Raw genomic sequence first — 19,104 nt, forward strand, 5'->3', positions numbered from 1 at the left:
GGCCAGAAAGAGACCAACTTGGCAGATATTCAACAAATCTTAACCCCTTGTGTTCATTTAATGACATTTTTTGAAATACCATATGTACTGTACTGTTTTTATTTTTAAGGATGAAATCCACATCTAGACCTAGCAGTAATTTACCTGTACAACCACTATGGTGTGGTAGTTCTGTGGTAGAAGTACCGTAGTCTATAGGTGGAGCTGTCTGTTTGACCTATTTGTCTCAGACACCTTGGAGCGGGATGTGTGTCATTGTTTACAGTCGATCTTGGAGAGCAGGAAATCAAAGCAAACTGAGGCGATGTTGATCAGAATGTTCTGAAAGGAGGTGATGGCTTCAAGTCTTTTCAGTCTTGTCTAAATCATTCAAAGACTTCTATGTTTATCAACGCTGTACACAAACACACACCTCTCCTCGTGATCTCTCTCTTTAGGCTACTGAGGGCTGATGGCTTCCAGTCTGTTTCTGGACTGCCAGTTAAGGAGGCAGACAAGCTCCGTCTCATGTCCATGACGCAGTGCTGTCAAAATTAAATTTCCCTGTGTTTTATATCGTACAACAGCTGATGAAACTAACACTGAAAAAGTTATTAATTTGTTTCAAATAATAATTGTATCAGTTAGTTGCTAATTTTGAAAATACAATCTACAAATGACCTAATCAGAAGGTTTGCATACCTGGGAGTTTCAGCTTTCCATGGGGACATCCAATATGTGGTAAATTGATGAATAGACCAATAACAATGAGTTCCAAACCTCTGCCAGTGACAGCGGGGCTGTACTTGTGAACATAAGCAAACATTTAAAGTCAAATGGGTTCTCCCCCACAAAATGCATATCATCCAATGAAAAGCGTTGATTTACTTGCATGTGACTGAACGCTAAATTGTAGCTGTTCCTATCAGATAACATGGTACAAGTTAGCCCTATGCTAACTTCAACAGGTGGCACAAATTATATCCTGGCACAAGTGCATCAACCAATTCAAATAGTTGGATGTGTTCCAACACTTTTTCATGATGTCCAACAGCATGTTCTGATCATCAAAGCAACTATCATCAAAGTATATTTGAGTGACTGGTCAAATTGCTCTCTGTGTAAAGTGCCTAGTCCACGTAATTGCCACAGATGTTAGTTTTTAGTTTTTTTCCCCACCTTTTGATATTCACACAAACGCACTGCTATTTCCTAATAATCATAATGCACATGGACGTGTACACCGAAATGTAGGGCTACAACGGTTTATAGGCTATGCATTATTATAATCATCCACTTCGTCACACATGTTTTTAATTGAGTGTCAAGGAGCGGCAGTGAAGGTTTGTTCCTCAACAAGAAAGCCACGAGGGGTTAAAGTGCACTATCAATTGTGAGTTAACCGCTTTAGCATTGGTGCCACCAAGAAGCGATGATGACAATGATATGACTGCTATTTGACAAATAAAATAAAATAAAAATAAAAAATATATATATTATATATACCCGTGATGTAACATGCAAGTAAATTTGACACTTTTCATTGGCTGATATGCATTTAGCTCCAGCTATAGTAGTTTTCAGTTTTACCCACCCCACTCAGACTACTCCCAAGACAGTCCTAGGAAAGTTCTTGCTTGAGAATTGTTTGCTAAAAAGCCATTTTTTTTTCCCCATTTTAATGGAAATCTATTACAATAAGGTATTTAATTGATACCTAGAAATGATTTGGTATAGAAAAGGCTGCATTGGGCCTTTTAATGACATCATCAGGCCATCACAGCCCGAGAGGCACACATCTGTCATGAGCTGGAGAGAGAGAGATTTAGGAGGGGGAGAAAATGAGTCTCTTTCTCTTGATAACCCTAATTTCTACCCTGCAGTAGGTTGAAGGAATGAATACCCTTAGACGATACTGCTATGTTTTCAGATCAGTCCTTCTGTGATCGTCTGCAAGATCAGATACCACTTTTTGTTCTCCTTTCTCATCAACAAAAGTGTGTAATATGTGTAACTCAAGATGCGAACACACACACACAGAGAGACCGGTGGGTCTAATGTAGAGCCGATCTCTTGATCCCATCTGTCTGTGTGGGGAGCACACTGCCTGGCCACCTGCAACATGGCCTGCCTCTTCCAGGGGAGCACCCTAACTCACAGCTTTTCCTGGTGTATTGTGATGTCACGGCTGGCCTGGGGTCAGGTTGTTGGGTGCTGTTGGGAGGCCTGGCCCGTGAGTGATATCAGTGCTGTAAGTCCGGCCTAAGCAAGCGAGCGAGGACCGGGGCAGTGTGTGTGTGTGTTTGTCATCCTGTCTCTGTGCTGGCCCTGTCTTCTCCTGGCTTTGTTGTGGGTCCTATTGTTTGTCTTCTGCGGTTTCCCTAGACTCCCTCCGGCCCACACACACACACACTTGTACATACAAACACATCTCCCCAAGTATTTGGTTAGTGTGATGCACAGGCTAAACATGTACGTTGAGTGCCCAAGTCCCCAAGAAAGGAAACAGCTCTCAGCCAGAGAAGTGTACCACACCACTCATAGACACCTGTTTGTGTTCTGAGCCCACCTCTACATGGGAAGTGAACCACTAGATTCTCTATTGACCATACATGGGAAATCAATGGAGACCACTCTGTCATATAGGCTGTTTTTTTATATGAGCATTTCAGAGAGTGGCCAGTAGAGGTCAGTGTGGAGTAGAGGTGGAAAAGGGGGACTGCATTTCCTCCGGCCCACAGTTACACCATTTGTTTTGTTTAATTGAAGATGCAACACTTAATTGAGCTTGCGTGGTATTTCATAGTTACATGTTAGTCAAGGACTTGAGCTCACATTACTGGAATGATAATCACAGCCCTCTATCCAACAGCAGGGCGAGGGAGCCTGCATCCGCACACCATCCCTCCTTCTCTCCTATCTTCTTTCCTCTCTCTCGCACACATGGGTGGATGCTGGAGTCCCAGTGATCTCTTCCAGATGGTTTACCTCGCCGAGCCACTCTCTGAACCTCCCTCATTCTCTTCTTCTCATTTCACTTTGTCTCTCTCCCCCTTTCTCTTCTGTCTCCCACTTTCTCTTCTGTCTCACTCTCTCACACATCCACACACACTCCCTCTCTTCTCTCCCCTCACGGTCTTAAGGAGATACTTCCTTGGCACAGCAGACTTCCTCGATCTAATCCTATAAAACAAAAGGTTTATTCTGTGGACACTGAGCCTCCTTCCCCCTCCATGTCAGGATTACGGGCAGTGTGTGTGACTGACTGTGTGTGTATACATGCATAAGAATGTGTCTTTGCATGCTTTTGTGTTTTTAAAGTGTATCGGCACCTAGTGCTGACTGTGCAGCCTAAGCTTATCTCTGTGTGTGTGTGTGTGTGTGTCAAATCCAAAAATAAAATCAAATGGTATTTGTCACATGTGCCGAATACAACAGGTGTAGACTTGACCATGAAATGCTTACTTACGAGCCCTTTCCCAAAAATGCTGAGTTAAAAATTGACAAAATTAACAACAAAAAAGTAAATAGTAACACAATAAAACAACAATGAGACTGTATACAAGGAATACCAGTACCCTGTGTGTGTCTCTCTTTCTCTCTGTGTGTGTGACTGTAGAGGGCTGGAGTACAGGCTGAGCTGAGGCTAGCCTGCGTCTGTTCCAGCCCGGCTGATTAGCCATTAGCCGGTGGCTGGCTCACTCTGGCCTCTCTAATTTCCCTCAGTAAGGGAATCCCTGTACAGCTCTCCCACCCCAGCCCTTCAAAGCAATCACATAAGGATGACCACGCAGGCAGGCAGCATCCCAGCCCTCATTTTTGGGCTTACTGACCTCAGGCAGGGAATTATTTTGTCATAGTTCCTCCGGCCCGTCTAATGCATGCTAACCCGCTGTCATCCTATTTGTAACTGAGACTCGGATGTAAACTGAGTGTACAAAAGATTAGGAACGCCTGCTCTTTCCATGACATTGACTGACCAGGTGTAAACTATGATCCCTTATTAATGTCACTTGTTCAATCCACTTCAATCAGTGTAGATGAAGGGGAGGAGACAGGTTTAATAAGGATTTTTAAGCCTTGAGATTATTGAGACATGGATTGTGTATCTGTGCGCTGTTCACAAGGCGTATGGGCAAGACAAAATATTTAAGTGCATTTTGAAAGGGGTATGGTATTAGGTGCCAGGTGCACCAGTTTGTGTCAAGAACTGAAACCCTGCTGGGTTTTTCACGCTCAACAGTTTCCCATGTGTATCAAGAATGGTCCACCACCCAAAGGACATCCAGCCAACTTGACACAAATGTAGGAGGCATTGGAGTCCACATGGGCCAGCATCCCTGTTGAACACTTTCGACACCTTGTAGAGTCCATGCCCCGACAAATTGAGGCTGTTCTGAGGGCAAAAGGGGACATTAATATTAGGAAGGCGTTCTTAATGTTTTGCACTCTGTGTGCATCTGAAGCGGTTCTCTCCTCTCTCTGGTCAGACAGATACACAGACAGCAGCAGTGACAGACAGTGTTATCATTTGTTCCACCTATGTAACATTGTATTTTTGCATTTGCACTCTTTACCCGTGTTATCCCATTATTAATGCAACGGCTTAGCAGATGGTTTGTTCTTCCTTCTGAATGTTTTACACTGGTAACTGAAGTAAAGCCTTTTTAAAAGACCATGGTAAGGATCACTGGTTGTTATATCTTTGTACCTGTCCTTCATCTACCTGCCTGTCCCTGTGTCTGTCTTCCCCTGCAGGGCGCCCTGAGCAGCGAGCGGGACTACGAGAGTGTGGTGCTGATGAAGATGAGACAGGCAGCAGAGAGACAGAGACTTATAGAGGAGATGCAGAGAGAGGACGAGGAGAATGCAGCTTAGTACCAGGCCCAGGCCGGGATTCAATCCATGTTGTGTTGTCTATAAGCGCACAGTGCTTGACATTTTAAAGGTCATTTCCATTTGAGCCGACATCTGTGACCTCCGCGAACGTCTGGGAAATTGCCTTTTAAAAGACACGTTGTCGGTAGTGCAGGGCACAGCGCTTTAACAAGCCGTTCAATGAATCCTGGCCCCAGTCCAGCTCTGCCCAGCCACAACCCAACTCTACTACACACCCGATGCTTTAGTTTCATAAAGCACATCTCGTAGTTTTATCATGAATTATCTGTTGAATAAACATCTCCTTTACAGAATGTGTTTCTTCTTGTTTGTCATTCACTGAATTACTACCGGTACGGCTCCGTTGGTAGAGCATGGTGCTTGCACTGCCATTGTTGGGAGGGTTCGATTAAAAGCATCTGCTAAATGGCATAGTTTATGTTTCCAGCTACTACTGTAATGTAATCTCAACCAATGTACTTTTTCATCCAAACCTCTTCTAAGACAAACAGGGGAACAAGATTTATACTGTTATCGTAACGTATTTCAAAAGAACCCAAAGAGTTGGGCCATCCAACACAACTACACCAGATCTAAATGCTGCAACCATGTGATTTGCGTCTGTCACCCTAGCTCTAACTGTGAAACATTCTTTCATTACCATATCTTTGCAGCCAAGAGACTGAGTCGTTTCCCTTGAATGCAGTTTTTGGTGTGTGAGAGAAACTAGTCGAGTCTTCCAACAGTCCAAACCACGACCATGTGATCAGAAGATGGGAAAGTCATGGCTATTCCATGTTTAATCGGCAATTAGCCTGGAGTGGTAGTACTGTAGGCAGGTTTTAAGGGAATGCTTGTGAGCTCACGTGATAAAGGGAATATAGTATGGAGGCCCTTATCGCAGCGCTGGTTATGATGATTGTTCCTGGGATTTTCTATATCTAAGGCTTTGCACCAATTTACAGAGGCAGTGCTGTACAACTTCAAGGCTGTAAACTGTACTGTTGTATTTAGTATTTAAAAAATGCTTACTCTTAAGTTTGATTCACCCTTATGTCTCCTTTGTCACATGTTTAGAGGTTGTGTTATAGTAAATACATAAGTTCCCTCAAGTACCTGAACACTGAAGAGGTCATTGGATGACTGGTTGGCCCACCGAAGGCAGTGAAACCAACTTCAGTCCCTAAAATCAATAATATGTCATTTCTGTACATCAATGGCATTCATGAACCATATGCTCATACAGTGTCATGACCATTGCACTAAGTTGCTCTCTTCCGGTTTGTTGCGGTTCCAATTTCAGATGAGTTTCCCAATAGAGGCTACTAAAGGAGTTGCTCATGGAGGAAGAGGTCTCCTGATTTGACAGGCTACTGCTGGGAGCTCTGGTCAGGACCTGTCACACTGAGCCAGACTGTGGTCACTCTGATGGGGAAACAGGCTTTTGTAACAGTCTCCTCTCTCCGTGGAACATCCCAAATACAAAATATATATATATTTTTTGTCCTTCGGGGAACTATGGCGTAATGGTGTCTCAATTTGTGGGGTTGTGGCGTTTCCTCCTGTCATCGTGTTATTTAGGAGCCAGGCGGTCCATCCCAGTGATCTATCTTCCCGGCACTCCCGGCCTGCCGCAACTCTTACACAACAACCAGCTGTGGTGTGGCACGGTGTGGTGTGAGCCATCTGGTCCCTACGCTGCTCTTTTCCCCCTCCTCTCCTACTGCAATATACGCTCATCAGATGGTTCTGTTTATGCATTTGATGGTCTGCCTTTCATATCCCGCCTTTTCATATCCCGGAGAGAAAAAAGCCCAAACATTCATTGTCCAAATTACAGCAGAGGAAATACAATTACAATTCCCCTTCCAGAAACACATCCTGACCGTGCCCTGTGCCAGCAGACTGTGCTGCATGCAAATTAAACGGGAAGACACAGCGTCCCAACAAAGTCCATCCAATCAACAGGAGAAGCCCCCGGCGGCATCTTCACAGCATTCTCTCCTCCTCTTCCTAGGATTTTCTGTCCGTGTGGAAACTGGCAGCTCCTCAGACACCAGCGGAACCTGGAACTGTCACAGTTACACCCGCATGGAGAAATTAGGGACCCTTTTGATAGCTAAATGGTGGCGAAGTCACGGAAGAGGGGGCAGGCCTGGTGAAGGCTCAGTGATCTGGGGTTAGCCTCAGACATGCGCTTGCAGCCCAGGAGCTGCAAATGAGCCTCTAATGAAACCACCCAGCAGCAAAAGGGCTGCCTCACACGGTCTCTCTCCGCCGGGCCTCGGACAGGCCTCCTGCAGCACTCGTCACACTCACAGGACACAACCTGACTCTGACCTCGCCCTGTGTACTGAGCTGTGACCGGCCCACTTTGAGTCTCAGAAACCACCCAAACGCTGCAGAGACACCATATTTCTCCTGGGCCTGAGGCGAGAAGGCACTGTTCTTACTCTCTTTCCTAAGAAAACAGTATCTGATTTATCCAACAAATGTAATGCTAACCATATTCTACTGACAGATGGCAGATGGGGAGATCAGACTTCCAACCTGTTCTTTTACTATACTCTACCTCCTTGAGAGTTGAGACGTGCCTTGGAACAAATCGGATACAAATGACATCAAATAATAGTCACCTTTTTATTATAATTGCCTCACGTGCTTCTCATTCATTTATATCACCAATTACAAGAAAACTACATCAATAGCTCTAATGTAATGGAATAGATTGTTGTGCCATGATGGAGTTAGGATAAAGGAATGTTTGTCGACTGGTCAAATTAAAAGGTAAATATTTGTTTGGCCTAAAGACAAAGTAAAATAAACTTTGAAACTGATTAATCTCACACTTGACATTCAGGTTCAGTTACAGATAGTTGAAATGACATGAACTATACTCTACTCAGGTAAAATGAATCTTGGTCATTTGAGCTGTAATTCTTTCTGGAATGTACATTGTCCTCTATTTCCCTGAAGTCTGTTTACCAATTGGTATGATAGATTATGAACAAGCCACTACTCGCATATCTGTTTGGTAGCTGCTCCAAAACATTGGAGTGCGTCTGAACGGGAGTACAAATGTTTGACAAGTAGCATCATTATACAAATTCGCTCATTTAAGGTCCTTTATGTCAAATTCTGTACTTTGCTCCCCTAGCTCAAAAATGACTAGAAGGTAGAAAGAACCATTACATCACCGAGAGAACAGTAGCAGGATGAATGTATAGAATTATCTGCCTTGATTTGTAATGTTAAATGTATAGTATAGGTTCTCTGTGGCCCCTCATTGGACGGAGGACACTACAATCACAACCTCGTCGCCCAGGAGGACACACTCACACTGACCCCCGGTCAGGTTATGCAGTCTGTCTCCTTGTACATGCACCACACCAGCGTCTGTCCCACGCCAGTCATGGTCACCACACGGAAGCCAATCTTCTCCAGCTTGTCCAACACCAACCGCGGAGAGTCGTTCACGTGGTACTCCGAGCTGCAAGAGGCACAAAGTGTTGTTTTTTCGCGACCTGTAAAACCCATTGTAAACTCTGTCGTCTGGAGTGCTAACACACGCAGGAGGACTCAATGAGCCAGGATTTTGCTTTTGTGATTAGTCCCTCAACACCTTTTGGTTAATTTCACAAAAGCAACCCGTGGCAGATCTGCAACGACAACACTTCCCTGTTCTGCGTTCCATCAGCTCTGCTGGTCTGTTCCCAAACTAAAGAACAGCAGTCTCCTTTCTGCTCTGGTACAACTTATCTTTCACTGCTACACCATTGTTCCATGGCTCTGTGACTATGAAAGTAAGAACCACTTCCTGACACAGTAGGGATGGATTTCGCTACACCCGCAATAACATCTGCTAAATAAGTGTATGTGACCAATAAGATTTGATTTGATGTCACTTGTGACATGCTGAACACTCACAAATTGTTCCCCAGCATGGTGGTTTTCCTGGCTCCCAGGTAGTTCATTATGGCTGGGTCAGAGTATTCATCTCCTACCATGGTTGGCCCAGTCTCCTGAAAAACAACACCTACAGTTGAAGTTGGAAGTTTACATACACTTAGGTTGGAGTCATTAAAACTCATTTTTCAACCATTCCACATTTCTTGTTAACAAACTATAGTTTTGGCAAGTCGGTTAGGACATCTACTTTGTGCATGACAAGTAATTTTTCCAACAATTGTTTACAGAATTGTTTTCACTTATAATTCATTGTATCACAATTCCAATGGGTCTGTTTTTGTATTTTTTGTATTGTAGACCTCCAAAAGCCTGGTTCATCCTTTCCAAACGCCTGAAGGTACCACGTTCATCTGTACAAACAATAGTACGCAAGTATATACACATGGGACCATGCAGCCGTCATACCGCTCAGGAAGGAGAAGCGTTCTGGCTCCTAGAGATGAACGTACTTTGGTGTGAAAAGTGCAAATCAATCCCAGAACAACAGCAAAGGACATTGTGACGATGCTGGAGGAAACAGGTACAAAAGTATCTATATCCAGAGTAAAACAAGTCCTATATCGACATAACCTGAAAGGCTGTTCAGCAAGGAAGAAACCACTGCTCCAAAACAGCCATAAAGCCAGACTACGATTTGCAACTGCACATGGGGACAGCATCATGTTGTCGGGGTGCTTTACTTTGCTGCAGGAAGGACTGGTGCACTTCACGAAATAAATAGAATCATGAGGCAGGAAAATTATGTGGATATATATTGAAGCAACATCTCAACACATCATTCAGGAAGTTAAAGCTTGGTCGCAACTGGGTCTTCCAAATGGACAATGACCCCAAGCACACTTCCAAAGTTGTGGCAAAATGGCTTAAGGACAACAAAGTCAAGGTATTGGAGTGGCCATCACAAAGCCCTGATCTCAATCCTATAGGAAATTGTGGGCAGAACTGAAAAAGTGTGTGTGCGCAAGGAGGCCTACAAACCTGACTCAGTTACACCAGCTCTGTCAGGAGGAATGGGCCAAAATTCACCCAACTTATTGTGGGAAGCTTGTGGAAGGTTACCTGAAACGTTTGACCCAAGTTAAACAATATAAAAGCAGTGCTACCAAATACTAATTGAGTGTATGTAAACTTCTGACCCACTGGGAATGTGATGAAAGAAATAAAAGCTTAAATAAATAATTGTCTTTACTATTATTCTGACATTTCACATTCTTAAAATAAAGTGGTGATCCTAACTGACCTAAAACAGGGAATTTTTACTTTGATTAAATGTCAGGAATTGTGAAAAACTGAGTTTAAATGTATTTGGCTACGGTGTATGTAAACTTCTGACTTCAACTGTACATTATTGCCACTGTCTCTTTTTTTTACAGCATTCAGTGTGGCAGACATACTAAAGAGAGATGTCCTTGTTGGCCTGATGATTCCTTTGTACCCCAGCTCACCTGCATCAGCCTCGATACATTTTCATGCAATTTCGTTCATTAATGAGATATTTATGACCATGGCCGTAACTACATATGAGGACACCGAGGTTCGGACCTGGGTAATTTTTTGAAACCTCGTCCCCCAAAAAAGAATGCAAATACATTTTTGTACACAATAAAGAAAATCAATTACGGGTCAACATTTTAAATATTGCTCCCAAGCTCAGAACGCTTATATTCTTGATCTGACTGACTTCTAATTGTGCCAGCCTCTTCGAACGACTGGAATCATTAACAGTGGGTAGCTCGTTATGTTCGCCTGCGTCCTCCGGACTCGCGGTACAGGCCGAGGGCCGGAGACATGAAACGAACTACCCCAACTCGGAGGCGGATCAAGAAGACAAATAGAGACGCTGCTGGCAGTGTTTGCGAGGTGCTGGACAAAAGGCAATTTTAAAACCGTCCTGCGACTCCTGCCGACTGCCGTGCCTACAGACATCCCCCAAACAAAACAAAAAGCGATCCTCGGAGAATGAGTCAGTCAGGTGGCTATCTGTCGGCAGAGACTTTAATTGTCGTAAAGTTGAAAGACTCCGGCCAGCTAGAAGGATAAAGTAAGAAGCTAACGTTAAACGGGGTCTACCTCAGCAGGAGCAAGAAATACGCTACTAAGTTTTCAACTTTGCTTTACAGAGAGTAGGCATTTGGATAAAAGTGTATGCTAAATGGGATACAGTGTGCTATTATATTCTAACAATGATGTGGCGTTCAGTGCTGAGGCAGGCTGCAATGCATTCAGGAGAAGGCAGAGGAGACAGAGGTTAGTATGTGGCTCCCAAACTTGGTGTCAGGGCCCCATGTGGGGTCCCCTGAGAAAATCTGTGCTAATCTTATTAAAGAGAACTTTAATAAAATATGTTTTAACATCTCCATGGCCTATCTTCCCTATAGGCCAACAGTAACATGCAATCAAAAAGCAAGAACTAGACTTTTCTATACCACACACTCACAAACTGAACACAATTAATTGGTTAGAGAGGTCTGAAATATCACTTTCATTTGTATCCCCCTGTAGCTTTAGAATGTGCAAAGTGTGTTGACATATAGTGCCTCCCACAATGCAGGTGATGGCTGCAAGGTGCAGTTGGTGAGAAGCAGTCCCGTGTAGCTCAGTTGGTAGAGCATGGCGCTTGCAACGCAAGGGTTGTGCTCATCAACATTTCTGTTACGGCTATACAGGTCTGGCTCCCAAGGGCGACAAGTATGAAAATGTATGCACTCACTACTGTGTCACTCTGGATAAGAGCATCTGATAAATGATGTCAAATAAAGAAAGTGCAGCGACTTCATCAAAAACTACATGACCTTTGATCACATTATTTTTATCACGTGTTCATGCAGTCGATGACCATCAGTCACAATTCGGACAATTTTGAAAACCTGCAATACACTTTGAAAGACGTGACTAAATAATAAGAGTGATCCACTCGAACGCATTGTCTCGTCAAAAAGTTGCAAGAAATACGAATCACTGATGCGTTCTGTTGACCTCTTTCTTATAATAAACTCGTGCAGATTAATTACATTTCAATACATTTTTGAATATTGTTGAATTCAGTTTTAATGTCTGGATTCTGTGATTGAGATTATGTCCGCATCGCGGATTGCATGGCAGGCCATCCACAATCTCAAAATCAATTGACCCAATATGCACAGAAATTGGCCAAAATATTTGACTGAACAGCGAACATGTGTTTTTAATTTGGCCCACAACATTGTCCTGTAGTTAGACTCATTTGTTTTGCTTCCACGTTTGCAAATGTTACAATGTTGCATAACAGAACATAGGTTGCAATGTACTAAGCGAAAAATGTCAAATCGGCTACATTGTTGCAGAGCCATTGCCTGCCTTTACAACATATTTTGAGTCTAATATTGCGTGCGTCAACTACAAGCATGCATACTGTATCACATGACGAGAAGAGGAATACTAACCAGACGGATCTGAGTACTAACGAGTACATAGGGCATCGTGGATCTCAACCGTTTAACGGGTAGTCCCCCGGGAAAGGATGCTTTTTAGACGGTTACTTCAGAGACACGACAGTCCCCTTTCCAAGTTGCGCTCGCACTGACAGCGAATGCGGAAACACCCATCGCAATGGACAAATCACAACTCTCACTCTCAACAGCTGTCAACAAAGCTGGTGTATGCACAGTGTGCTCGCGTGTCCAATATAAGAGCAAAATAAAGTGTAAAAGCTATTAAATTTGACACGCAATGAAACCTATTTACATGACAAACTGGACTTAATGTGAACATGCTATACATTAAAATAATTTCTGATGTCATATTTAACGATTTTTGTTAGACCTATTAAGTCAGCGGCAATCATAAATGTAGCACGACTATTTGTTTACAGATATAGCTTTGTTTACATTTCATGGAGATGTTATCTGGGAAGTGAACTCTGGTCATGTTGCAATCAGAGTAGCAAGGCTCTCCGTCTGACTCTGAACATAATGCCATGTTCATGTTTTTTTTATCAGTTCGACTAAAGTGGTTTATTTTAATTATGTGGCTTTGAAACGGTGCATCATTACCCACTGTTGCTTCAGCCAAGACATGCATGTGTAGCAATCGTAGTGGTTTCGTATGTGAAGAGCTTCTTTAGGCAACAAATACATTGGCTCTCATAACTAAAATATAAACCCTGTCTGTCAAAGTTCTAAGAGGTTGACCGAGTTATTCTGTTTTTGTGACGTGTCTCCTGGTTTTTTAAAATTGTGAAATATGAACTTTCGACTTTCCATAGTCAAACACTAATTATTTTTAGCTATAGCCTACTCCAAATATATATTTAGCTCCTTTCAATATCCTCACTGTAATGATGAATGGTGACAGTATTTACAGGTCCTAAATATTAGGCTATTATATTGTCTTTTTAGTTTTGTTACAAAATACATTTAGATCCAATATACATCAAGGTGCTGCTACTACACAGTCCTAATCAACGTGTTAGTACACAGCCTGCACTGTGATTTTGTCTGCGTGCAGTACTCAACCATATTTTTACTGTCTAGAACTCTAATTTCCTGTTCTGAGATGTATTCATTTCTCTTTAAGAGCAGCAAAAACTAATTTGGATTAGTCTTTTAAGGCTGTGGGGGAAATGAAAGACAACCTAATAGCCAAAGAACAATGGATGGGGACATTGATAAAATCAGCAATATGAATGTATTGTCCTTTTGATGACAAGAGAACTTGACAATCAGTTTGGCTTTGCATGTCATGCTCAGTAGGACTGGTAATTTATAGTGTGATCACAGCTTGGTATTGCTCTGATGGGAAGAGATGAATGGCAGTGAACCAGGCTTAAATGTGATTTTGGCTTTTATTGTTATTGTGAAAAACACGTTATTAAAAAGCCGTAACATGTTGATTTGCGATTTTATACATTTCCTGGAACTCAATTTGAACAGCACGTATGATATATCACTGACAAATTAGAACCATGCTGTCTCAAATGTAGTTGATGTCTTTATCAAAGAGTGTTTTCTACACTGCATTACACAGTGCATACTAACCATAACCCAGGCTGATGAATACAGGCTATGCATTCCCATTCACACAGGTGGGAGGTTTGTTGAGAAGATTGCCACCTGCTGGCTTTGTAGACCAATGCCATCAATAGGCTTATTATAGTATTAGTAGTAGTGTTAAAAGAGAAAGGTGGTTTCCCAGAATGTCTTTTTTGTCTTTTTATTGCCCCCTGAAGTGCAGAGGAGACTTGATTCACGAAGGAAAACAGGAAACCAGTGGGGATGTCGCTGCTGTAGTCCAAAAACAAATGAACGACGACTCCTGCCAAAAAAACTCTCTTAGAATGTGTTCCTGGGGCCCTCTGAACATCCTGTGGTTCTCTGAGGGACTTCCTGATCTAGCTCTTCTGTTGTGCGTTGTTAGAGCCCAGGGTCACCTTTACTGTGACCTGGAGGGACAGCAGGGCTCATCCTAAGAACAACCTACCCAGCCGTAGGGAGCAGTCTACTTCTTTGACAAGGATCTCTTCTTCACCTTCTCACCACTGAGAAGCAGTGATGAGGGGAGAGATATGAATTACTGCCTGAGGAGTATTGCCCCACAGATGGCAGTAAGAAGAGAATACTGCCACATGATGAGGAAATGTGAGGCTCCCCTTGGCCCCAAAACAGCAGTAGCTCAGTCCGTCTACCAAATACCGAATACCACAAACTCACACACACATTCTCACTCTCACACACTCAATCATGTTTCTTTGCTGAATGCAGAGGAAGCCCATATTTCACAACTTTTTGGCTTGCTACGTCCTGCCACCTACAATGCCAATGTCTAGATGTTTGCTTCCTCTATGGTTGCAAAAGACACATTTATGTTTCCTGCCACAAAAAAATCTAAAATACATGTGCTTGTCTTTTGCAGAAGTATGATTTGTGCACAAGGCATTGCACTGATAATCGGTCGATAGTCAGTCGCCTGCCGTTTCTAGTGTGCGGTTGTTACTTGTTTTTGATAATGGCATTGTATTTATCATGACATTGTTATTGATATGTAAATCGATTGCAATACATGAGTATTAGAATGCTTTGCCTTGAACCATATGACGTCTCCAAATGAAAAGTCACAAAGGTTGGATATAGGAAGCACTTTCTATATAGTTTTTTTAATAACCTACCCTTATAATGGACCAAACCCAAATGAATGATTCTACATATGCATAGGCTGGGTTTCTATATAACACTTTGTGACATCTGCTCATGTCAAAAGGGCTTTTTAAATATATTTGATTTGATTTGTTGTTTCTTTCAGTAGCTTTCACTGTTCATTGTTCACAAGTCAATGAGACATGGAGGAGTAGTCGTCTTTTGGATGAGTTTAACAATTCTCTTTAATAGATTGGCTTCACCCTGACATCTCACAAGATGTACCTTTGGACAGAGGGAGAACATTTCACATGATACTTATGAGGCCCCAGCTTCCCATGGAGCAATGCAGGAAGCCAATGGCTGAGGGATTTATTTGCTGTGAGGATCAGTGGGTGGGGACCAGAGACGAAGCTATCATACTAGACCTAGATGCTAAAGTGATCTGTTTAAATCATGGCCGTTTTTTTGTGGGCTGGGATGAATTATACGAGACAGCTAAGAACATGAAAGATGTACACTAAGTGCTTACTGAAAGAGAAATCAAATAGTCAGCAATAAGCATCCAGCTGCAAGATAAGAGATTCAATTATGAGACAACATAAGCAGGCGAACCTCCACTTGTACAGTGAAAGATCATGTTGTAGACAAAGCTACAGTCTCTCCTTAAACCCCACATGACATTAGCGTCAGCTCGATTCAGTGTTTGTCATAATTCATATCTAAAAGCACCTTTATTGTAGCTGGAATAGAAATGAACAGTTACTAAATGGCATGGGAAAATCTCTTTATTGAGACATGCGCCTGCTTGCTTCGCAAAGCCTCCGCGAGTGAGTGTCCAACAGCTTTAAATCAGACCAGACTGAAGTGGAGATATAAGAAAGAGAAAGGTGTGGTGAACTTTATACTTTACAGTGACATTGTTGCATTGGGTCTTTAATAAAAGCAGACCAATAACCAATGCGTGTGTGTATAAGTGTGTGTGGTTCCCCTAAGGCCTGCGCCACAATCCCTGTGCTGCCCAGTGTTTCCTCCTACCTGACATGTGGAGCGGCTCTGAGAGGAGATTTATCCTTGACCTAATTTCTGCTCAGTAACTTTCCTAATTATGCTCAACAGCTTACATAAAGTAGCCCTCTGCCATAAATATTACCCAGCAGTCTAGTAACACTCTTGGGGACTCCTGTCTCCTACAGACCACTGTGCTCTCTCTCCTGTGGCTGTTCAATGTATCATACCTGGTTTTTGTGTACTATCCATAGACTGTGATTTGTTTTACAAGATCTATCCTCCTCCATTGCTATACTGTTATGGTATTGGGAATAATGGCTGGTATATAGCTTTTTGGAGAACGGGCAATTTATAGTATCATTCTCCTCCTTCAGTATCTGTTCCCTCAGTATTCTGGGCCTGTGTCTGACCTCGGGTCTGGTCTGCATTCAGCAGGATTAATTATCAACAGTCTGCTGGCCTGAGGTGGTTCTGGATGCTTCTGAGAGCACAGAACACTCTTCTGATCCTCTGTGTTATTTCAACACAACAGTCCTGGCAGCCACTTGCTAGTAATTCATTTAAAAAAAAATCTCCCCTCAAAAATACAGAATGAGGGAGTTGTTTCGCTGAAGGCAATCATAAAATAGAAAGAACCCTATTAAAAAAAAATACATATTTTGACATGATAGTATGAAAAAGGGGGAAATGAAACAAAAACTAGGTCAAGTAATTATGTACAAGTAAACATTTCCTTTTGCTTTAATGCCTTAAAAATGCAGGAAAAGTCCAGTTAAAGGCTTTATTGGGAGCAGTTGGTTTCATTGAAGGCTAGGAAGTGGACTATACAGCATGTCCTCCACATCTGTCAACTGATGATTGTGAGTGGGTTTTAGTATAGGGCAATTCCATGATCAAGGAATTACGTTGAGACTCTTAAAATGTATACCAAACAAAAAACATTAATTTCAAAGTTTAACAAACTCTATGCACAATGACTACTTTTGACAATTTCCGCTGAACATTTTACAAAAACACATTTACAGGAAGAACTATGCAGATACAAAGTTTGGTAACAGAATTTAACTGAGGGAGATTTTACCAGGAGATTTTTCCAGGAATTTTTAAAATGTATTATGTAAATTGTTCAAAGTGCTCATTATGCATGGAGTTGTATAGTTTGTTAAACTTTGAAATTAATGTTTTTGTTTGGCATACCTTTAAAAATGAAACATTTGAGTAATTCCCTCACTGTGGAATTGCCCTATGATACATTTAACAAGCTGATTAGACTATATTGTCTCTTCAACACCTCAGCATGCCCAAAACTAGATACAAAACAAGTGCCACAAGTGGTTGAAGCCTTTATTCCAAGTTATTTAACCACCACAGGATATTGGCATTAGACTTCAGTTTGTTGAAGAGGAAAAAGAGCATCTCAGAGGAAGCCTTTGATTCAAGGAAATACCAGGGAGCACATGACCGTTTGACAAGTGTGTGTTGATAGTGGGAAACATCCAGGTCTCTCAGCCCCTTTGTGAAGTTTTGACCCCGTAGCGATCTAGTTTAGCTTCTCCTCCATCAAGGAGCAGATGAGACCGAGGGACAGAGGATGAAGCAGGACAACCTGGACCCATGCATAATGCCATGAGTGCTGATTCCCATAAAGCGCTGGCGTTGACATCATGGTTTTTATTATGGTGCAGCATGTGGTTGTTGTTTATTAACCAGCCTGCAGAGTTAATCTGTTCCGTGGATCGTCTCTGGATAGAACATGGACGCTCTTAAAAAACAGCAACAACAATCTGCAGAAAAACCCAAAGGGACAGATTGATTTTGTTAAACATATAACAACAGGACGGCAAAATAGTTGTCCAGACACCTGGCCTTCCACATTACAGGAAGCAGGGAGAGGTCCCCTGGTTTACAGTGAAAATATGTCTGGCTGGCCACCATGTTCCACACTTAAGGTTATGTGAGGTGTTTTTGCATGACGCCATTTTGGACAACAGCTGGAGCAGCTTCGCTCCAAACAGAGCGTGAGAAGAGGAACAGTAGTTTGAACAGAGGACAGAATAAAGAGGGGATACAGGCAAATTGAGATGAAAACGCATTCTATCTTTGTGGGAAACCTCTTCAGGTCTGGTCTGGTGACGTCACCTGACCAAATATTGTCATACTCCAGATACTAATGTCTGTGATAAAGTCTTGCTTCCCCTTGTGAAAGCCATGTAAGTGTTTGTGATTTATTAAGACTGATAAACCAATAACTGATTTGCCAGCTACAGAGGCTGACATAAAATGGTTCTTCTCAACATAGCCTGCCTTTATTTTCCTTTAATAAATCATTGTGTTCTGGAGCCCATTATAACAAATGGCCTCTGGTTCATCTCCACTTAACAAGACACCACTCAGTCTAAGAGTGACCAAGTGGGAAAACAGTGGTGGTTGGTGAACCCAGATAGCTGTGGCCCTGCACTGTGTGACATATCAGACCACAGAGAGAGAAGACCTGTTTATACCTGGTTCTAACATGCATCCTTTGTCCTGTTCCTGTCCACTTTCTGATTGTGCCCACATTTTTACTGACAATGAAAAGATGCATTGTGATCTGATTGTGATCCGATCTTCCTGACCACCTCTGGAGGTAGTCAGACACGCATTGTGTCTGGATGACTTACAAGTGTAGACAGATCTTGGCAGTGAAACCATTTAAATCCTCATTATCCCGCCCGTTGACAAATGTCACCATTCACTTATGCCATCAATATGTGTCTTAAAATAAATAAGTAAATATTATTTTGAAAAATAGCAGTGAAATAATTTACTTAAAGGGAGGGACATGAAAATCTGGTCATAATGCGGACACAGTGGGTGGATAAGAGACACGTTTTAATACCATGTGTAGACACATTGCTGAAAATGTGGGCACAATCAGAATGTGGACAAGATCAGGACAAAGGACCCATGTTAGCACCGGGTGTAAACAGGGCTAGAGAGAGAGAGAGGCTCACAACAGCATACTGTATTATGAGGTGAAAAAAGCTTGAAGGGTTGCAGCCTTACTGTAGCTTCAGCTCTCGATTTAGAGGCGTAGAGGATAAAATGAGTAAATTATGTGACAATGATGTCATTGGACTACTGGCTTTGATGAAGTCCATATGTCTGGGGGGTTCAA

At 42.4% G+C, this 19,104-nt stretch overlaps 2 protein-coding genes across 3 annotated transcripts in view; one reads left to right on the forward strand and one right to left on the reverse strand.

Annotated features, from left to right (window-relative positions):
- Positions 1-19,104, forward strand: part of LOC139384057 (dnaJ homolog subfamily C member 17-like) — a 491,465-nt gene that overhangs the window by 42,500 nt on the left and 429,861 nt on the right. Inside the window, exon 11 of one of the 2 annotated variants that reach the window (XM_071128693.1) lies at positions 4,738-5,171. The exons of the other annotated variant lie outside the window; for it this stretch is intronic. Within the exon in view, the coding sequence (XP_070984794.1) occupies positions 4,738-4,857 (120 nt within the window). The 3' untranslated portion in view covers positions 4,858-5,171. Of the gene's footprint in view, positions 1-4,737; positions 5,172-19,104 lie in introns of those variants that run through there. 2 annotated transcript variants of the gene reach the window in all.
- LOC139384060 (GTP cyclohydrolase 1 feedback regulatory protein-like) lies at positions 7,484-12,477 on the reverse strand. Its single transcript, XM_071128697.1, has 3 exons — positions 12,249-12,477; positions 8,785-8,879; positions 7,484-8,347 (listed from the first exon to the last, which is right to left on the reverse strand). Exons 1-3 carry the CDS (start codon positions 12,282-12,284, stop codon positions 8,209-8,211), a joined length of 270 nt encoding a protein of 89 aa, XP_070984798.1. The 5' UTR covers positions 12,285-12,477; the 3' UTR covers positions 7,484-8,208.

This window comes from Oncorhynchus clarkii, chromosome 25 (assembly GCF_045791955.1).
Source record: "Oncorhynchus clarkii lewisi isolate Uvic-CL-2024 chromosome 25, UVic_Ocla_1.0, whole genome shotgun sequence".
Taxonomy (NCBI): domain Eukaryota; kingdom Metazoa; phylum Chordata; class Actinopteri; order Salmoniformes; family Salmonidae; genus Oncorhynchus; species Oncorhynchus clarkii.

Coding starts and splice junctions, on each gene's coding strand:
- LOC139384060 (XM_071128697.1), bottom strand. CDS start 12,284: ATGCCCTATGTACTCGTTAGTACTCAGATCCGTCTG. Junction 8,880..12,248: donor TTAGTACTCAGATCCGTCTG/GTTAGTATTCCT, acceptor GTTGTTTTTCAG/GAGACTGGGCCAACCATGGT. Junction 8,348..8,784: donor ACCATGCTGGGGAACAATTT/GTGAGTGTTCAG, acceptor TGCCTCTTGCAG/CTCGGAGTACCACGTGAACG.